This window comes from Chiloscyllium plagiosum, chromosome 2 (assembly GCF_004010195.1).
Source record: "Chiloscyllium plagiosum isolate BGI_BamShark_2017 chromosome 2, ASM401019v2, whole genome shotgun sequence".
Taxonomy (NCBI): domain Eukaryota; kingdom Metazoa; phylum Chordata; class Chondrichthyes; order Orectolobiformes; family Hemiscylliidae; genus Chiloscyllium; species Chiloscyllium plagiosum.
The window spans coordinates 111222323-111244524 of NC_057711.1; the positions used below are offsets into that span (position 1 = coordinate 111222323).

Consider the following 22202-nt stretch of genomic DNA (forward strand, 5'->3'; position numbering starts at 1 on the left):
CCTGTACAGCCACAACATGACCTCCCAACTCCTGTACTGAATACTCTGACCAAGAAAGGAAAGCATACCAAATGCTTTCTTCACTATCCTATCTACCTGTGACTCCACTTTCAAGAAGTTATGAACCAGCACTCCATGGTCTCTTTGTTCAGCAACACTCCCTAGGACCTTACCATTAAGTGTATAAGTCCTGCTAAGATTTGCTTTCCCAAGATGCAGCACCTCACATTTATCTGAATTAAGCTCCATCTGCCACTTCTCAGCCCATTGGCCCGTCTGATCAAAATCCTGTTGTAATCTGAGGTAACCTTCTTCGCTGTCCACCACACCTCCAATGTTGGTGTCATCTGCAAACGTACTAACCATACCTCTTATGCTCGCATCCAAATCATTTATATAAATGACAAAAAGTAGAAGACCCAGCATCGATCCTTGTGGCACTCCACTGGTCACAGGCCTCCAGTCTGAAAAACAACCCACCACCACCCACTGTCTTCTACCTTTGAGCCAGTTCTGTATCCAAATGGCTAGTTCTCCCTGTATTCCATGAGATCTAACCTTGCTAACCAGCCTCCCATGGTGAACCTTGTCGAATGCCTTGCTGAAGGCCATATAGATCACATCTACTGCGCTGCCCTCATCAATTCTCTTTGTTACTTCTTCAAAAAACTCAATCACATTTATGAGACATGATTTCCCACACACAAAGCCACGTTGACTTGAGTGTCTTTGGAATTCTTTGCCATCAAGAGCTGTGACAGCAGAGTCCTATGTATATCAAATGCTAAGATAGTTAGATTCTTGATCAGTAGGGTCTACCGCTGTTCCTATTCCTTATGGTCTTATCACATTACTGGGTGATTACAGGCAAAGTGAGTGCCTTTACTACAGAACAACACATGTGTTTGTGATGTCACGTGACAGGCTTAAAAGAGCAGGTATTTCTAGACTGGAATATACTCAATAAGACAGCTCTATCATAGTTCAATACTGGCTTCACGGCAGAAGTAATCACTTCAGAAAATATTGGCCACTCTTTTAATTGTGGGACAGCTTGCTGTTAGCTGGTTGGCAACTTTTATTTCTGTTTCACCTTTAATATACCAAAACTTGTCAAGCTGCATCTTGGGAAATTCTCAGACAAAATCTGATACTGAACCACACAGTAACGTTCTGGAACAAGTGGCCAAAACACTCACTCAAAGCAAGTGCTTTCAAGGAGCTTCTTAAAATTAAGAGATGTACTGCGAGAATTCCAGCATCTAGAATCTTGACAGCATAGCTATAAATGGAAGATTAGTGAAAATTAGGGCTAGCCAAATAGCCGGACTTGGAGAACATCAATATCCCAGAGTATTGTGGGTTTGGAGAAGATGGAGACAGATGGAGAGAGCCAAGACCATGGAGGTTTTGGGGAAAAAAAGGATGAGTAATTTAAAATGGAGATATTGCCAAACTGAGACCCAATAAACGTCATGCACACAGAGGTAATGGGTGAATAGGATTTGGTGCAAGCTAGGAAATGTGCAACAGATTTCAGGATGAGTCAACATTTATAGGCAGTGCAAGGTTAGAGTTAAAAGTTGAATTAAATTAGCTTTATTGTCACAGGTACTCACATGAGTACAGTCAAAAGTTCGTAAGTTGCCAACCACAGCACCATCTTAGGTACAAAGGTACCTAAGTACAGATTCTTGAGCACAAGCTCTTAGGGAAAACAAAGTACAACAGCAACAGATGGCACTACAAGTCAGGGATTTCTTCCCCAGCAGTTGTGTTCACACAAAGAATGGAAAGTAACTGGTGACTTCTGGAGAGTCAAGCACCAAGGAAGGTTCACGGAGGAAGTTTCTAGAAGGTTCTCACAGATGGAAAGTGAAGATAGTCAGGGCCAGGAGAGCCACATTGTTCTCTGTCAGACCTGCATTCCCTCATCCTCCTGACCCCACAATGTTTGAGGCTGCTTGACGTTCCCAGCAAGGCGCCAGTGCTCTTTGATTTGTCAAGACAAGTTCAACTGTACAGAGAACCCGATGGTGTGCTTGGACCCAATTCCCATTCTTACAGAAGGATGCCACTAGCATTAAGGGCAGTTCAGAAATCTGAATCGACATTTCTCAGGCAACTTTCTCAAGGGTAGAAGCTTCATTTGGCCACCCACCAAGTTCTCACCAGGTGGTTAGGATTAAAATTGCTCCATCATATTTTGTTACTAGTAAGCTTTAAATGTAACATTATTTACTATTTTCAAATGATTGATTGCCTGCTATCTCCAAATCTCTGTACTCTTCAAGGCCTTGGCAAAGGGAATGAGAATCTGGACAATGTTCTGACATTGTTTCTTCTTCATAATATAAATGTTGGCAAGGTCGGGTTGGTTTATTTTATGAACTACACTTTGCAGTTTTGTTCTGTTTTCTGTCAGAGATTTATCAGGTGTCCTACTGTGACCTTTTAGTCATGAAGTCAGATGAATTGCTTAGTCGCTAAAAATAATTCCCAGCACTTTAAAAGGGACATGCAAATCATATTTTCACAATCCGAAGAGAAACTTCGTGCTTTTTCCCTTCACTCATGGGATGTGGGTGTCATTTGCTCAGTCACTATTTTTTGCCCATCCCCAATTGCCCTTGAGAAGGTAGTGTTGAGTTACTTTCTTGAACTGCTGCAGTCCACGGAGCTAAGGTATGCCACAGAGTTGCTGGGATGTGCGTTCCAGGACCTTGTCCCAGTGACACTGAAGGAGTAGTGATGTGATCTCAGGTCAGATTGCTGTGAGGTTTGAAGGGGACCTTGCAGGTTCAAGTGATGCTCCCATGTGACTGTTGCCCTTGTCCTTACAAGGTCATAGGTTTGGAAGTGAGTTCCCCACAGAGTGGTTTTACATGGAATGTTAAACAGGGGCTCATTTGGTACGGAGTAAATGATAAAATTTTGCACTATACATCACAAATCCCTTTCTTTTGGTTTCCTTGCTTGCTAGTGAGAGGATGCAAAGTAATGCCAAACATGACAAAGATTAAATAAGTTAAAATTCGATTTCAAAATTTCAGATCTTAAGCCATATGTCTCCATTTTAACAGAATGTACATTCATAGCAGTATTTCAAATTGTGAAAAAGCAAGCTATTTTGTTAACCTACCAGCACTTTTAATTTCCACCAACAGGATGCTGCGATCAATCCAAAAGGACGTTTGCCCTCCCATACAAGTGGCATGGTGATGCTGAGCAAGGATAGAGCCCCTCCCTCCCGTCCTCACCTTCCAATCTACAAACCTCCGTATTCATTGCATCATCCTCCGCCATTTCTGCCACCTGCAAATGGATCCCATCACCAAAGATATATTCCCCCCAGCCCTATCCGTGTTCCGTAAAGACCATTGCCTCCGTGACTCTTCTTGTCAGGTCCACGCCCCCAACCAACCCATCCTCCCCTCCCGGCACTTTCCCCTGCCACCACAGGAATTGCAAAGCCTGCGCCCACACCTCCCCCCCCACCTCCATCCAAGGCCCCAAAGGAGCCTTCCACATCCATCAGAGTTTTGCCTGCACTTCCACCATGTCATTTACTGTATCCGTTGCTCCTGATGCAGTCTCCTCTCCCTGAGGAGACAGGACACCTACTTGCAGCGCACTTCAGAGAACATCTCCAGGACAGCTCCGCACCAACAAACCCCACCGCCCTGTGGCCGAACACTTCAACCCCCCCCCCTCCCACTACACCAAGGACATGCAGGTCCTGGTCTTCCTCCATTGCCACACCCCAACCACCCAACACCTGGAAGAAGAATGCTTCATCTTCCACCTTGGGACCCTCCATCCTCACGGCATCAATGTGGACTTCACCAGTTTCCTCATTTCCTCTCCACCCACCTTTTCCCTGTTCCAACCTTCCAACTCAGCACCGCCCTCATGACCTTTCCTACCTGTCCATCTTCCTTCCCACCAATCTGCTCCACCCTCCTCTCCAACCTATCACGTTTACCCCCATCTCCATCTACCTATCACACTCTCAGCTACCTTCTCCCCAGCCCCATCCCCCTCCTATTTATCTCTGCACCCCCTCTGCCTACAAGCCTCATTCCTTGCCCGAGACGTCGATTCTCCTGCTCCTCGGATGCTGCCTGACCTGCTGTGCTTTTCCAGCATCACACCCGTGACTCTAATCTCCAGCATCTGCAGCCCTCACTTTCTCCCTGCTGGGTACATCAGCCATTTGAGTCAGTAACCAGTGGAGAACACATCATACTGACAATTCGCCGTGGGTGTTGTGCCAATCATTCTTAACTAATATGCTTGCAAGCCACAGAATACCATGTTCTACAGTAATCCAGATAATTTAAACCAATTTAAAATTATCAATTGGTCTTGCAGTGTCAAGCATTCATGAAGCCAAATGTATTAATACGCAGGACTCTGTTTAATGTGGGCTAAAGGAACTTGTACATACATTGCATTTTTTTTCATCACGGAGAAAATGGATCATGGAGACATCCAACCTCTACATTGCCACCACTCCTATGACAACACACTGACCAACCAGAATCCATCTGCCCGATCTGAGAACTAAGATTGACAGTTAACTGTTCCCGCTGTATCTTCATGATGGCCCGACCAAAATGCATACTCTTATTCTGCTGTATAAAGTAGTCTCCCATTGTTCACGTCTGTTTCTTGCTTCCTAATCCTGACACGAAAAGCTTCTGCTTTATGTCTCCTTACAGTTATGTCAAAATTATATATTATGATGTTATTTTTAATTTGTAAAACTTGAGTTGAATGATGAGACATTGAAAAATGGGCAGATTTGTAGCTTGTTTGTATCGCTTCACAATGTTATTTCTACTGACATTGATGTCTGGCTATCAGCCCTGTCTCAGTGGGCAGCACTATTGCCGTGAGTCAGAACTTGAGAGTTCAAGCCATATTCCAAAGGTTGAACACAGAATGTAGGTTGGCACTCCAAAACAACACACAGATGTGCCGCACTGTCAGATGTGCCACTGTTTCAGATGAAAGATAAAACTGAGGCCCTCTCTGGTGAGCGTGAATAAACCATTTGAAACTATTTTGAAGAAACTTTCCCTGATGCTGTGGCTCATATTTAGTTATTGACTGATACAAAGCAAAAAGGTGGCACGGTGGCTCAGTGGTTAGCACAGCTGCCTCATTGTGCCAGGGACTCAGGTTTGGCTCCACCCTCGGGCGACTGTCTGTGTGGAGTTTGTATTTCCTCCCAGTGTCTGCATGGGTTTCCTCCTGGTGCTCTGGTTTCATCCCACTGCCCAAAGATGTGTGGGTTAGGTGGATTGGCCATATTAAATTGTCCGTGGTATCCAGGGTCAGGCAGGCTAGCTGGGATTAGCCTTGTGAAATGCAGGGTTACAGGGATAGGCTAGTGGGTCTGAGGGGGATGCTCTTCAGAGGGTCAGTATAGACCTGATAGGCTGAATGGTCTGCTTTCACACTGTAGGGATTCTATGAACAGCAGACCACTATCACCTTGATGTTTATGGGAGATGACTGTACACAAAATGGCTATTTCCATGACTTTCCTTATGGTGACGACATTTCAATAGTATGTGTTTAGCTGTAAAACACTGCAATATCCAGACGTTGTGAAAGGTGCTATTAAAATGCAAATATTCCTTTCTTTCTTTAAGCTAGTTTGACTTTTCTTCATTCTTTGGGATGTAGATGTTGCTGGGAACACCATCATTTGTTGCTCACCCATCCTTGAATTGTGAGGGCTGCTAGGCTATTTCAGAGGCCATTTAAGAGTCAACTACATAAGTAGTCCAGACCATGTAAGGATTGCACATTTCCTTCCATAAAAGGACATTAGTGAACCAGATGTGATTTTTAAACAATAAATTTTATCATAACCACAACTGAGATTTGTTTTCCATTCTAGATTTTATCAGTTAAATTTAAATTCCACCAGCTGCCATGGTGAGATTTGAACTTGTGAGAATTAGGTGGGGATCACTGGATTATGAGTTACAAGAACATTAGAACTAGAAGCAGGAGTAGGCCATCTGGCCCATCGAGCCTACTCCACCATCCAAAAAGATCATGGTTGATCTTTCCATGGACTCAACTCCACCAATTCACTATAACCCTTAATTCTTTTACTGGTCAAAAACCTATTTATCTTTGCCCAAAAAACATTCAATGAGGTATCCTCAACTGGTTCACTGGGCAGGGAATTCCACAGATTCACAAACCTTTAATAGAACATAGAACAGTACAGCACAGTACAGGCCCTTCGGCCCACGATGTTGCGTCAAGCATTTATCTTAATCTAAGATTAACCTAATTTACTGCCATCCGTGTGCTTGTTGAGGGTGAAGAAATTCCTCCTGAACTCAGTCCTAAATCTGCTCACCCTTATTTTGAGGCTATAATCCGAAGTTCTAATTTCACCTGCCAGTGGAAACAGCCTCCCTACTTCTACCTTATCTATTCCCTTCATCGTTTTATGTATTTCTATAAAATCCCCCCCTCATTCTTCTAAATTCCAAGGAGTATAGTCCCAGTCTACTCAATCCCCCCTCATTAGTCAACCCTCTCAACAGGAACAACACCAATGCACTGCAATCTCCTACGCATGTTATTAGAAATACCACATTGTTAGTGTCATAACTGGTAAAACTTAAAGTACTGACCACAGTGTTGCACTATTGAATTATTTGTTATATTCCTTGCTGAAGTGCATCAGAGAGAAAATACAAATTTGTTTAAAAAAAATGTCTATTGGCTCACATAGAAATGTAAAGAAAAGAATTAGACTGGTAATCACCTACCTGTTTACTACATACTTTCGCTTTGTCTCTCTCTCGAAAGGAGAAAAGGCGGAGGCAGACGGAAATAGAAGACAAAAGACACCAGCTCGATGATAAAATACTTCAGCTGCAGCACCATAAGGTAGGGAGACTGATAGCAAAGCACAGCATAAATGTTTCACAACCTCAATGCAATCATATTCATTCATTGCACGTATGGCTAATTATTTTGTACCATTAAACACTGGCAAAGTCCTCTATCCAGGTGACATTATAAATGTTTGTGTGAGTTGTTGCGTTACTTTCGATGTTGAATATTTTCATGGTGGGGAGGTGGGAAGGTGAGATTTATTTGATGTTTGAGTGTCGGAACTGGCAGTCTTCCAAAAAAAAGGAACTTCTTTCTAACCTTACGTTAATATCCCTTCTTGCTGTATTGAGCATGGAAATTAGATCTTTCCCACTAAGCCTTGTCAATATGCTCAGCACTACTAACTGCTCAGTTCTGTATAGCACCACAGTGGCCTTTCTATATCGCTATGTAGACACCTGTGCACCCCTAATCCTGAACATTTTATGCATCACCGATCACTCCACCATTTCGGGCTGTGCCTTCAGCTGCCTAGCCGTAAACTGCAAAAATTCCTTCCCTCAACCACTCTGCCTCTCCAACCATTGTCTTCTCTTTCAAGTAATCCTTTAAAACTGACCTTCCACCAAGACTTTTGTCACTTGCCCTGCCAACATAGAACTGGGATAAAAGTGCCCCATTTCACTTGGGCCTTATCTTCAACACCCAAGGAGAGAGGGTGAGTTGGTCTGTCATGGCTACAGAGACCAAGTAAGAGCAGAGGTTCTATTTTTAAGTTGATAAAGATGATCTAGTTTAGTACATCATGATTCCAAATCAGCCATAATCTCACTGAACAGCAGTGAAGGCCTGAGGCCCATGTGACCTCCTGCTCCTGTTTCTCCTGTTCTTCATTCTTAACTGGTTCCACATGGCATTTTTTAAAAGAAGTTATACTTCATAGGCCACAGGGGAAGAACATGACTGCCAAACAAATATGTTACAAAAAATGAGCACTACTGCAAAATATGGATTTAATTCAAGTCCAACAAACATGGTAATAAATCTGTTAACTGGAAAGCGTTTGCATGCCAACTGTGGGTTGTGGCAGTGATTTTTAATCAATGGCCCATCAACTGTCAAAAGGGTCCATTCCACTATAAAAGGAGTTTTGGTCTAGTGAAAGGCCTGATCAAGTCAGAACAGATCACAGGAGCCAGTGAAAGCTGTTGCTGTCAACTTCAGTGATGTCAAGTCTTAACTGAGAAATTCCTCATGAAATTTGCAAAATTCAGGTGGTGGAGAGTTTTTCTTTTACACACGCCAGCTGTCAACAAAGTGTTTCCTTCAATACAATTTCCACTACTTACCACTGCTGTGTCAGGCAAATCACGTGGATGGGCTTCACCTTCCATTCCAATCCACATCTGTAACCATTAGCTCTGAAGCACTGTGTTCATATACTGAATCATCCTCTTACAAAGTGCAAATTTGTAAAAAATGTTAGGGTTAGAATTAGAATTCCCACAATGTGAAAACAGGTCTTTTGGCCCAGCAAGTCCACACCGATCCTCCGAAGAGTATCCCACCCAGATCTATTCCCCTACAATTCCCCCTGACTAATGCACCTAACCTACACCTCCCTGAACACTATGGGCAATTTAGCATGGCCAATTCACCTAAACTGCACATCTTTGGTCTGTGCGAGGAAACTGGAGCACTTGGAGCAAACCCACGCATACAGTGGGAGAATGTGCAAACTCCACACAGACAGTTGCCCGAGGCTGGAATCAAACCTGGGTCCCTGGCGCTGTGAGGCAGCAGTGCTAACTATAGAGCCATTGTGCTACCCCAAAACATTCATTGACATGTGCAGGCAGCAGCTGTTCAGGACCCTTGATGCTGAAGTCAGTTGACATCAGCTGAAGTTAGTGATTATACAGGCATAGAAACTGAAATACGTTTATAAATTCTTAATCATTGTTTCAAATGTAATGTTGAGTAATCAGGGAGACCACAGAAGGACTTGGGCAGGCTAGGAGAGTGGGACAAAGAAGGGGCAAATGTAAAACAATGTGGATAAGTGTGAGGGTAATGAACTTTGGAGGAAGAGTAGAGGTAAAGACTACTTTCTAAATGCGGAAAGGCTTTGGAAATCTGAAGTACAAAGGGACTTGGGTGTTCTAGTTCAGTATTTTCTTATGATTAACATGCAGGTTCAGTTGGCAGTTAGGAAGTCAAATGCAATGTTAGCATTCATATCAAAAGGGCTAGAATACAAGACCAAGGATGTACTGTTGAGGCTGTATAAGGCAGTGTTCAGACAACATTTGGAATATTGTGAGTAGTTTTCGGCACCTTATCTCAGGAATGATGGGCTGGCGTTGGAGGGGGCCTGGAGGACATTCTCAAGAACGATTCCACAGATGAAGGGCTTGTTGTATGAGGAGAGGTTGAAGGTTCTGGATCTATACTCGATGGAGTTTAGAAGGATGAGGGAGATCTGATTCAAACTTACAGAATACTGAGAGGCCTGCATAGAGTGGAGTAAAGGAGATGTTTCCAACAGTAGGAGAGACTAAGACCCAAGGGCACAGCCTCAGAGTGAAGGGATTACCCTGTAGAACTGAGGTGAGGAGGAATTTCTCCCCCTCGGCCCCTGCCCCCGATCACACACTTGGCCACAGCTCTACAATTGTGACCTCAAAGCTGTGCTCATTTTCGAATGCAGAAACGCAAGTCTTGTAAGGCTATCTCAGAATGAATCACCCCTCTCTCTCTCATACACATTTCCTCCTACTTCAAACAGCAGGGTACAGCCTCTTCTCTGTTCAACGTCTTCCTATTGGCCCTCCAACCCTGAAAGTTCCCCTGCCTTCCTTAATTGGGTGGTGAGAGTGCCCTCTAGCCTCTAAGGTAAGCAAAATGGAAGCCATGTGTCTGCGCCTGGCACAGCATGAGATAAGGATCCTCTATTGATCCAGGTATTGGAATCCTAACCCTGAAAACAAAACCTTGTCCTCTATTTTCATCTTTTAGAACATTTCAATAAAGTAAAGGTGCTACGTGAATGTGAGTTGTTGTTTGGTTATTCCTGAAAACATTTTGACCTGAGCAACAAATATTAAACAATCTAATTGTCAATACAAAGCTACACTGTTAATCGGCATTAATGGGTGCACTCTCCGTGGCAATGCCTCTATCAATTAGAGTCCACTTACCAACCAAAAAACACTACATGTGATTCCCCTTTGTATTTCTTGCAAATTTTCCTGATGATTGAAAAGTTTCAACGATTACTTTCAGTAATATTCAAGTAACTTCTGCAATGAGCTGAGGGTAATGTTTGCACTATCAATGGCATATGGCGGAGAACTTTTATTCACTGTAGGAAAACTAAAGGAACTGGATTAATTAGGATATCTGGTTGGCATGGACAAGTTGGACTGAAGGGTCTGTTTCCATGATGTACAGCTCTATAACTCTAAAATGAGACAGGTGAGATTAACTAAAAATGTTTGCAGATGTGTGGCCTGCGAAAGCATCTACCCTGCAGAGTGGCTTTGTAATTGATGTTTTTATTTTACCCACTTCTGCGCAGAAACTCCCAAATATGGAAATATTGCTTGTTACTGTATCAGTGGCTCAGCAGTGGATAAATCCGCAGAACCATTCAGATAGATTCCACGTCCCATTCAAACAGCTGAAACCAAGCTCAGATCAAGAACTTCAAGTCCCTGAATGATTGAAATTTTACAGAATTACACCAATGTTCATTTGCACAAACCCTCTGTTATTGCATTAGAATATCACACGTTTCACAAGGAAGTCACCAGACAAAATTTAACGCTGAACATAATGAGGAGGTATTAGGATAGGAGACCAAAAGTGCAGTCAAAGACATAAGAGCATGTTCGATGAGGAGAGGGGTTAGAGTGATGGTGAAGTTTTAGATTAGATTCGCTACAGTGTGGAAACAGGCCCTTCAGCCCAACAAGTCCACACCAACCATCCGAAGAGTAACCCACTCAGACCTATTTCTCTCTGACTAACGCACCTAACCTATGGGCAATTTAGCATGGCCAACTCAGCTGACCTGCACATCTTTGGACTGTGGAAGGAAACCGGAGCAAACACGGGGAGAATGTATAAACTCCACACAGACAGTCAACCAGAGGCTGGAATCGAACCTGGGACCGTGAGGTAGCTGTGCTAACCACTGAGCCACCGTGCCACTATTAAAGGAGGGAATTCCACAGTTTAGAGCTGTTGGCACAAATGCCAGTGATGGAGAGATGGGAATTGGAGATCAATGGTACTGGGTTTTGAATTGTCTATTTAACAGAGTAAAGTTTTCATTGGATTTTTCTTCCCTTCCAATCAGTCCAAAGCCACGCGAGAGAGATGGCTGCTGCAAGGGATCCCTGCTGTGTCAGCTGAAGAGGAAGACGCCAGAAGTAAGCAACTCCAATTGGATGAGAGCAAGGCAAAAAAACTGGAGGAAGCCATTAGCAGGTTAGATGGGTGTGAACAAATAAAAACCATTATCAGTTAATGATCTACTTCCTGTCAGAAACAACAAATCAGAATCTCAATTCTGATTGGCTTAAGAAAAGGGGTGCATTTACATGAGAGATGTAGAAATGTGGCGGAAATAATGGCTGACCGGTTCACCACCTGCATGCTTGTGGATTCACTGAAAAGGAACCCTCCCAAGCATTGAACTGATCCAAAAACATAAGGAAGATCTCTGATCGGCAAATAGGATAGCTCAGTTGCTGGAAATTACTGAAATAAGAACAGAAAATGCTGGAAATACTTAGCCAATTTAGGTGGCATCTGCTGGGTGGGGAATAGTGCTAAATTTGCAGGTTGATGACCTTTCATCAGAACTGGGAAAGCTAGAAATGAGCAAGATTTTGAGCAACATGACGGTTGGGACAAGGACAAAAGGAAGGTTCCTGATTTGATACCCAGCCCATACCATGTTGGTAAAAAGAAAGGGTAAAACTGTCCTGGTGCTAGAAAGGGCAAAACTGTCTTGTTTTCAAAAGTTGCCAAGGTTATGTAGCAAAGTGCAATACTCTAAAGATAACAACTTGGAATCTATTGTCTGACAGAAGGTGACAGTAGCCTGTGTTTTTTCCACTGCCAATACGTCTAATGGCGTTTAGTGCACTTACACACTCATGAGTCGTCGATAAAGACCATGTTCTCCTGCCTCATCCGATGGAATCATATGCCAATAATTGTGGACCAGGTCAACCTGGAAAGGAGAGGCACTGAGGGCTGTTGAGTGTGTGTGGTGACAACCTTGAGAAGCAGTCAGCTTAATCAGCAAAGTAGAGGCAATGAATGTAGGCCTAAGCTAACTGCCAGCAGTAAAAGAGAAGTAATTGATTGAATTAAATATTTTCAATGGTATAAACCCTGAATAGTTTGAATATCAGAACCCTAAGGCTTAAATGTGTCACATTTAACAACTCCAAAGCACTGTTTATCACCAAAATGTGGTTTATGTCTTGAATTGGAATACCACATTACTTCTGTTTGGAAAGTGACCAAAATCTCAACAAACATTACTTTAAATACATTTCTTAAATTCATATCTCAATCAGCAGGTGCCTTCTGTTAATGATAGCTGTACAGTTAATGGAGAAGCTCCATCATGCACTATTAGTGAAAACACTGGCTTTCAGAGTACTGCTCCTTTATCAGGTGATTGTGGAGAAGTGTTTTGTGATTTTTAACTTTGTACACCCCAGTCCAACACCGGCGTCTCCAAATCATCACTTTGAAATAATGGTTTAAGTCCAAAGATTCTGAAAATAGACAGAGACACAGAAGCTAGCAACAAAGACAGGAAACCAAAAATCTGACTGTAGTTCACATCCATCTGCACAACACAGGGTCACGACAACTGAGTTGGATGGGTGTTGACTTAAACTGATGAAAAGCCCTAACGAAAAGGAAACATTTTTTTCCCTGCCTCTGCCCTCTGCTACTATAAGGTGGAGGAAACATATGCCCAATCACACAGTGAATGAATTGGTACTTTGAGATGTTGAATGAGTCCCAACTGGTACCTGGTTGTTCCGTTGTGATTTGCCTTGGAGGAGGTCAGGTGAGGTAGAATATTATAGAGAGCTCACAGGAAGCTATGGTATTTTCAAAGCAACGTTTATTCACATTTTGCTAACTATGTACAATTACAGTTAGCACAAGGTCCAGACTTTTGCTTCTCTCTCTTCAGAGACTCACCATCGTCATGTGATCTATTATTCATGACTGACTTAGCTTTCCAATAGGAGAAAGTGAGGACTGCAGATGCTGGAGATCAGAGCTGAAAAATGTGTTGCTGGAAAAGCGCAGCAGGTCACGCAGCATCAAAGGAGCAGGAGAATCGACGTTTCGGGCATAAGCCCTTCTTCAGGCATAAGCCCTTTCCTATAGCCAAGTGTTAACTTTTTGTTCTACAGTTGGAAGCAAAATGATTGTGGATAAAGTGAGCTACTTTGGTGAGCTTCGATTGGTAACCAGAGAAATATCTAAATTCTGGTCTGAAAGGTAATTAACTTCTGAAAAGACAACACCTTAAGTTTCCATTGAGTAAATGAATGTGGAATGGCTAGTGACCAGAGGATGCAGATTGATAGAAATTGCAATAAGACAAAGGAGAACAATGGGAATTTTTTTTGTGATGTAACATGTTCTGACCTGGAATTCACTGCCTCATCAGGTCATGGAAGTGGTTAAAAAGCAACTTTCAAAGAACAAGTTGGATAAATAGATGGAGAGGAAAAAATGCAGAGCTTTAGTGGAAAAGGCAAGGTAGAAGGGAACTTCTAAAGGGCTGGCAAAGGTGCAATGGGCCAAATGGCTCTTTTTTTATTGTGCACACCTTTAATACACTTTCACATCATTATGCAGACATATGATCAGAGCCTGTCTTGTGAGAGTCCATCACACGAATCACCCACTGATATATAATGATATTCTAACCACAAAGATACAATTAATAATGAAATGGGGAGAGCCTACAGCTGGAGTCCATTAATGGATTTATAAAATCCATGAGAGTTGGAATGTATGTCAGCTTTACAGGATATTAAGTGAGGCAGGACAGAACTGACTGTCCAGAGGATGTGTTTATATAAGTCAGAAGAAATGAAAAGGTTCTCGTCCATTAAGAGTCCTGTTAAATACAGATTTGGATACCGATAATTAGTTCAAATAAATTAGCTAGGTGTTTTGATTTATTTGGATTAGAAGGACCAGTGTTAAGATTAATAGATCCTTCTCGTAGCAGCAGTGTAGAGTCAAGGTATTCTGATCCTTTCTTGCATAAACTGTTTTGGAAGAAACTATTCCCTTTCAGTAAAGAATGCACAACCAGAGGGCACAAATATAAAGTAATTTGCAAACAAAAAAAATGTGAGATGAGACAAAATATTATCAGACATCAAGTAGATTTGGATGGAATAATTGGCTTCAAAGCCTGGTGGAGGCAAATTCAGTGGAGGCATTCAAGAGGGCATGAGATGATTGTTTAAATAGAAATAATATTCAGGATTAGGGCAACATGGTGGCTCAGTGGTTAAAACTGCTACCTCACAGTGCCAGGGACCCGGATTCGATTCCAGCCTTGGGTGACTGTCTGTGTGGAGTTTGCACGTTCTCCCCGTGTCTGCGTGGATTTTCTCTAGATGCTCCAGTTTCCTCCCACAGTGCAATGCTTTGCAGATTAGGTGGATTAGCCATGGTAAAAGTAGGGTACGGTGGGATGTCCTTCAGATGGGTCGGCACAGATCTGTTGGGCCGACTGGCCTGTTTCTGCACTGTCGGGGTTCTATGATGTTTGTTATTGGGAAAAGGCAGTAGGTTAAAGTGCTCAGACAGCTAGTATAGATATAGTGGGCCAAATAGCCCCTTCTCGACCATAACAATTCCGTGATATGGTGAACTAGCTCAATGGGTTATTTATTCCATTAAATACCTGCATATAAAAATAGTCAAAGAATTCACTTAAAGTTAAACAAAAGAACATATAGCATCAAAAAAGTAGCCCACTCAGAACATCTCTTCCAAAATTCTTGTATCTGCTCAATCATGACGTTACATATCAATATCATACCTTTCACAATTTCAGGATGTGCCAAAAGGCTTTACGGTCAATGAAGTGCTTTTGATGAGTAGCCAGCGTTTCAGCAGCCAATGTGTACTCAGCAAGTTCCAGATAGCAATAAAATGAATCACAGGATTTCTACAGTGTGGAAACAGGCATTAGGCCCATCAAGTCCACACCAACCCTATGAACAGCATCCCACCCAGACCTATCCCCCCACTCTATCCTCGTAACCCTTCGCTTCCCATGGTTAATCCACCTAGCCTGCTCATCCCTGGATACTGTGGGCAATGTAGACAAATGACATATCAACAACTTTAAAATGTTGGTTGAGGATTAGTGTTGGCCAAGACACCAACAATTGCCCCTATTCTTCTTCAAGTCATGCTATGGGATCTTTTATTCCATCTTGAGAAGGCAGGGAGCCTTTAGGGAGCAGCAACCTAAAGTGATCTTTTTATGTGTCAAGAGTGAGAATTGAAGCCATGACCTTTTGACGCAGAGGTGGGAGTGCTACTCACAGAGCCACAGCTGACACCTCCCAGGGTAACTTCAACAAATGTTCCCTTTTATTTCAAAAGATAGTCAAGAGAAGCTTTACAATGCTTTGGTAAATCAAGCTCCCTGTGAGGAATGTGGTCAAAGAATCAACGCTACAGTGTTCCAGATCTTATTTCTGATTGAGGCTGTTTTCCATGGTGGTATTTCCATGGAGAATAGCATAGGAAACCACTATGTTCCAAGAAATAGATTAACATCCCTAGCTGGACTTCAAGGAAATCTTATGGTGTAGCGAATAGTTGTCCCTGTCTCTAAGCCAGAATTTGCAGCATTTGATGCCAAGGAAAGTGAATTCATTATGAGGTCAAATAAGTTTTGAGTGTCAACCTTCAAATAACTTCTAATATGCACCAATGACAGGCCATAAGACTGGGAGAAATTCCTTGTCAGCCATGTTATGGTTGGAGCCTATACCATCACCATCCATCACTTTAGACTACTACATGCATGGGAAATATTAATGTAATACACCACCACCTTCGGTTTCTAAAATCATATCCTTTCATGCCATACACAAGCCTGTTCAGTTCTTGAAGCTGTTACTTCCGCACAGCAGCTACATTTTCCAGACGGGAATACCATACATGTATGAGAGTGCTAGCTCAACTGAACCTAGGCATTGTTATTGAATAATTGTCCTTTATCTTGTTCTGTCAGTCAATCAATTTAACCTTGTTTCGACACAGTAACATGGAATTGCATCTCACAGAATGAGAGAGCATTACGTAAAGTGTACAGCCCAGTAACAGGTCATTCAGGCCTATCGTAGTGTTTATGCTCCATCAATGCCACTTCCCATTCCTCATTATTACACTCCATCATCAGATGTCCTTCCATTCTTTTTCTGCTTCTTGTACCTAACTAACATTCCTTTAAATGCATAATGCATTAGCTCAGTTTGGTAATGGTTTCTACAAGCCTGACACTCTCCAAATAAAGAAGTTTCTTGTGAATTTCTTCTTGAAGTTATTAGTAACTATCTTACATTCATGGTCCTTAATTTTGTACACCACCCTTAACAAAAAGTGCAAACATCTTTTATCATTACATAAAAAGCTATCAAGCTAATTGTGGGTGGCACAGTGGTTAGCACTGCTGACTCACAGCACCAGAGACCTGGGTTCAATTCCTACCTCAGGTGACTAGCTGTGTGGAGTTTGCACATTCCCCCCGTGTCTGCGTGGGTTTTCTCCGGGTGCTCCAGTTTCCTCCCGTAGTCCAAAAGATGTGCAGGTTAGGTGAATTGGCCAAGCTAAAATTGACCGTAGTGTTGGGTGAATGGGTCTGGGTGGGTTGCGCTTCAGCAGGTTGGTGTGGACTTGATGGGCCGAAGGGCCTGTTTCCACACTGTAACTAATCTAGTTTAATATTTCATAATTTTTTTTGCCCTGACACCATTCCTTTTCGGCCTGCTTCATTGGAATTATTGTTATGCAGAAAAAAGACTAACAGGATTCAAATAGTCCATTGCACTCAAAATATTAACTCTGGTTTCCTTCCACAGACACTTCCCGACCTGCTGGGTTTCTCCAGCAATTCTGTTTTTATTTCAGATTTCCAGCATCCACAGTTATGTTAATTTAGGACTGAAATAACTTTCACTTAAATGAAGCGAGTTACTTACATAGTGGATAGACCACGCCAGAATACAAGACTGGTTGAAGCAGATTTGGTGGTAATTGTTGAAAGGGGCTTGGAAAGATACATGTAAAGCTTTTCTGGGTTATGGGGATACAGCAGGGGATGTGAATGCAGGTCAGTTGATAGAGGGAGGCCATGCAACAAAATCTCCAAGAATATATCGAACTAGATTTGACAAATCCCAGGTGACATCCAGAGGTCATGGACTGAATCTCTCCAGCCCTAAACCATATCTGACTCAATCAGATGTGCTGCAATGAATAACATCTTACCACATTGTGTGAGGTGTTTATGGAATCACTTGTCAGCACTTCATTACCAGCCATTACAGGAAACAGTAATCATCAGTCTATGAAAGGAATTGCCAACAATACTTACTGAATATAGTATGATTCCAGTAAACAGTGCCATGGAATAGTTGTGGGACATTAACCCCTTCTGGTGCATGGCATCAGACAACACAACACTGTCGCCTAATTTAGAGCTACAATTTCATAGAGGATTTTGGATTACTGGATAACCATTAGGGAGTAATAATTTTGTTAAAATGGCAGCAACAGCATATTCAATTTGTACTATCAGACTTTTGATCGTGCATTCTGCCTGTGTCAGCTTCCCGATGAGGGAGTGCTGTTGTGATGCCTTAAGGAGAAAACATTGAGATGGAAAAGTTAGATGTGTTCTTTGGTATCAATAGAGATTTGAGAAGTGGCACATAGTATCAGACAAGATCAGTATATTAGCTGGGGTCAGAAACGCTGGGTTACACCAGCTGAAAGAGGCCATTCTTCAGAAGCACATTTAGGAATGATAGTAATGTCAACCAAAGGCACTGGAAAAAATTCCATGATGTACTGTATTCATCAACTGAGGCTGCCCCTTAGGGACAAGAACATCTGGAGATGGTGCATACCTTTGAGGATGAACATTATGTGATATCTGCAAAAAATTCACTATGAACCAAAAGTGGCTTTTTTTTATATTCTGCCTGTCATAGCTTCAGGACATCCCAAAGTACATTGCAGCAAATGAAGCACTTTACCATTGTAGTAAATGCTGTAATTCTTTTTTGTTCACTTGTGTGACCTGGGCGTTGCTGACTGAGATAGCATTTCATGCCTGCCCCGAACTGCCCTTGAAATGAATGGCTTGCTTAGCCATTTCAGAGAGCAGTTGAGGGTTAATCACACTGCTGTGGGTCTGGAGACACAGTTAGGCCAGACTAGATGAGAATGGCAGATTTCCTTCCCGGAAAGACATTAGTGAGACCGATGGGATTTTCCAACAATCAGCAGTGGTTTCATGGTCATCAGTAGATTCTTAATTTCAGGTTCTGTTTTTAATTGAATCCAAATTCCACTAATTGCCACAGTGGATTCAAACCTGGGTCCCCAGAACATTAGCTAAATTAATAGTCTAGTGATGACACCAACACACAGGTAATTTGTACATAGCAAGCTCCCACAGTGTGATAATGCCCAGCTACTCTATTGTCATGTATTGTATTGTATGATAAATATTGATTGGGGCACCAGAAAGAATTCCATAACTATTTTTGAAGTTATATATTGAGATATTTTATATCTACCAGAATAATGACACCTCCTACAATGCAACACTCCTTCAGTACTGAACTGTAATGTCAGCTTTGATTTTAGGTTCAAATCAATGGAGTCACAAACATCTGACTTAGAGGCAACAATGCTGCCAACACCAAACAGGTTACTTGCTTACAAATTTTTATTGGAAAATGGTGGGGGGTTTTTGGTGTAGGGAGCAATATGGAAGGACTTAGCTCGCACGTCACAAGTTTCTCCCTGAAACAGTATAAGTTTAATATTACTACTGCTTGCTAGTTGATCATAGAGTCATAGAATAGTGCAGCATGAAACGAAGCCACTTGGAACTAAGTCTGCACCAGTTTTCTTTTTGAAGAGCAATTTGGTTAGTACCACTCCTATTCATTCCCCATATCCCTATCCCTAACCAACAAGTAACATGCATGCCATGAGTGCCAGGCAATAACCATCTCTAATAAGAGACAACAGGTAAGAGGTTAAAAATTCTGTGATAAGTAATTCACCTCCTTAATTTCCACAATAAATCAAGTATGTGATATAATACTCTCTGCTTGCCTGAATGAGTGCAGTTCCAACTCACACACAAGAAGTTTATAACCATCCAGGACAAAGCAGCCCACTTGATTTGCACCCCATTCACCACCTAAAATATCCAGCCTCTCCACCACAAATGCACAGTGGCTGCAGTGTGTACCCACAGCAAGATAGGCTTCAGCAACACTTCCTTTGACAGCATCTTCCAACCTCACAACCTCTACTGCCTAGAAGGTCGTAGATTGGCAGCAAATGCTTGGAAACACCACCAGCAGCAAACTCCCTTCCAACACACCATCTGACTTGCAACTGGATTATCATCCCTTCACTCTTGCTGGGTCAAAATCCTGAAATGACCTTCATAATAGGGTGGCTCAGTGGTCCTTCACAGTACCAGGGACCCAGGTTCAATTCCACCCTTGGGTAACTATCTGTGGGGAGTTTGCACATTCTCCCAGTCTCTGCATGGACTTCCTCAGGGTACTCTGATTTTGTCCCACTACATTTTCGTAATATTGCACAGGAAAGACTGAGTAAATTAAGTACTGCACTGCTCGTACGTTAACTAGCAACCAATTATGTTTTGAAAACCCCATCAGGGTAGTGAAAAACTGGCTAACACAGGGTAAATACCAGATAGGATAGTGAAAAATATGCAGGTTGGTTAGAAAAACACTTGTCAGTATTGTGAATAAAACTAAAAACTAGTCAGTATTGTGAATAATTAGTAAGAATGACAAAAGAAAAGTAGTCGGTGTCATGAGTGGTTAGAGGGATAGTTTAAAAAGAAGCAAGTCACTGTGATGAATAATTGGTCAGTGTGACAACCTTCCAAGTAAATACCTAAATACCGTGACCACTAAAATTAACATCAAAATAATATTATAAACTAAGTGGAGAAATTAAATTCAACAAAAACATTTCAGTTCTATTTTTACTCTATGCATTTGTTGTTTGATTAAATATTTTGATCAAGCTTGTTTAATTGTACTATCATTTAATTTCCAATTTAAGAACAATACCTTGCTCAGTTGAAACAGTCTATTTTTAGGAACATAATGAGTTGCAGATTGATAAGGAATTGGGACTGAAAAAAGGAAAGTCCTGGTAAAGCAGGTTGCAGACCTCAGCTCCACAAATGCAGGCTCGAGTGATGTATTAATTGTTTATGCAGTTTAATTGGAATTCCATGAATGGTTTCTGTTCTATTCTTAACCAGAAACTCTGCAGTAGAAATGCTTGCCAACTGTCTGCTGAAAATTACTACTTCAAAGGGACTGACATCCATTCGGTTCCAAAGCACGTTCATGATGCAAAGGCTTTAACTAGTTATAAATAACGATTTCAACGAATGAAAAAAAAGAAAGTACCATAATATGTTTGATTGTTTATCTTTTATTTCTATTTCCTTGTCTTATTGACATAGTTGGTTAATATGCATGAATATTTATAAATATATATGAAGTCACAAGATAGAAACAGGCTATTTGGTCCAGTAGTTCAATGTTGGCCTTTATTATCTACATGAACAGAGAATTAAAATTATATCAACCACCTAATACGCAGATTCTATTATCCCTTTTCCTCCAGCCACTGATCCAATTTAACCTTGAGTATTGGAATGGAGTTTCCAAAACCATTAATCCTGCAAATGAATTTTACAGAGTCACAACTCCCCGAGTAAAGCAGGCTTACTTGTTCTGTTTTATTTTCCTTATATTTAGCCTTGTGAGACTGGGAACAATCTACATTCTTCTACCCTGCCCCATCATTTCATAGTTTTAAGCATTTTTATTGTATTATTTGTAACCTGTGTTCTAACATGGGAGAAAAACCTTCAGATGGTCGTCAGTCCTGTTGCACTGAAGTTTGAAAGGTTCCTGTGAATGAACCTTGCTTTCTTTCTTGAAAGTAGGAATGAAAAATGAAAAGAAGCTGAGCAAGTTCAGTACGAATTTACAGAACAGCACACTTGCAACTTTTTAAAATCAATTTACAAGATGTGAGCATTGCTGGCTAACATTTATTGCCAAGAAGGTAGTTGAGAGTCAACTGCATTGCTGTGGGTCTGGAGTCACATGTAGGCTAGACCAGGTACGGATGGCAGTTTCCTTCCCTGAAGGATATTAGAAAATGAGATCAGCTTTTCCTTGACAGTTGTTTCATGGTCATCATTAGACCTTTAATCTCAGACTTTTTAATTCAATTCAAATTCAGCTATCTGCCAAGATAGGATTTGAACTTACCTGAATATTACCTGAGTCTCCCAATTACTAGCTTAGTGATAATACCACCAGGCCATCGCCTCCCTAAAATAGAATATGACTCTTGCCTCTTTAAAAATAGCTTGTGGCAAGTAAGAGCTGTATGATTTGCACATCGTAACAGTCCACGCTTGCAGCAATGCGCCGGCACCTAACCTCTCTACAGTCAGCCCTGCCTCAGCTGAGAGCCACACTCTCTCAGAATTGCAAAGGACCCACTCTGTACTACATCCTCAGGAGAATTCATACTCTCAACAAACAGTATTTCAACTCCATCTCAAACATCAAAAACTGTAAGTACAACAAACTTTTATCTATCCACCTCCATAACCAGCACTCCTCAAACGTTCCAGAAGATTCCCCTGGCCTCTGGAACTGCTCGGACACCATTAGCCATGCGGCTGGTGTAGCTGCCACCCCCACGCTGATTGATGATGTCACTTCTGCCCCCATCATGGCCACTCCCACAGCCACTTCCGCCCCTCACAATTCCTCATGCATCACACGTGACATCACTTCCACCCCTCACATCATCACTGATGTCACACGCTCAGTGACTTCCGCCACCCCTACTGCCGTGTCTGCCACCACTTTTGCCCCCACCAACGCAACTCACCTGCATTCTGCTGACACGCCCCCCAC

The 22202-nt window shown here is 42.0% G+C and overlaps 1 protein-coding gene across 2 annotated transcripts in view; it reads left to right on the top strand.

The window, feature by feature from the left end:
- Window positions 1–22202, top strand: part of palm2akap2 (palm2 and akap2 fusion) — a 330335-nt gene that overhangs the window by 166783 nt on the left and 141350 nt on the right. For both annotated transcript variants that reach the window (XM_043715729.1, XM_043715738.1), the window contains exons 4-5: window positions 6847–6927; window positions 11240–11370. In XM_043715729.1, the coding sequence (XP_043571664.1) occupies window positions 6847–6927; window positions 11240–11370 (212 nt within the window). The remainder of the gene's footprint in view (window positions 1–6846; window positions 6928–11239; window positions 11371–22202) is intronic.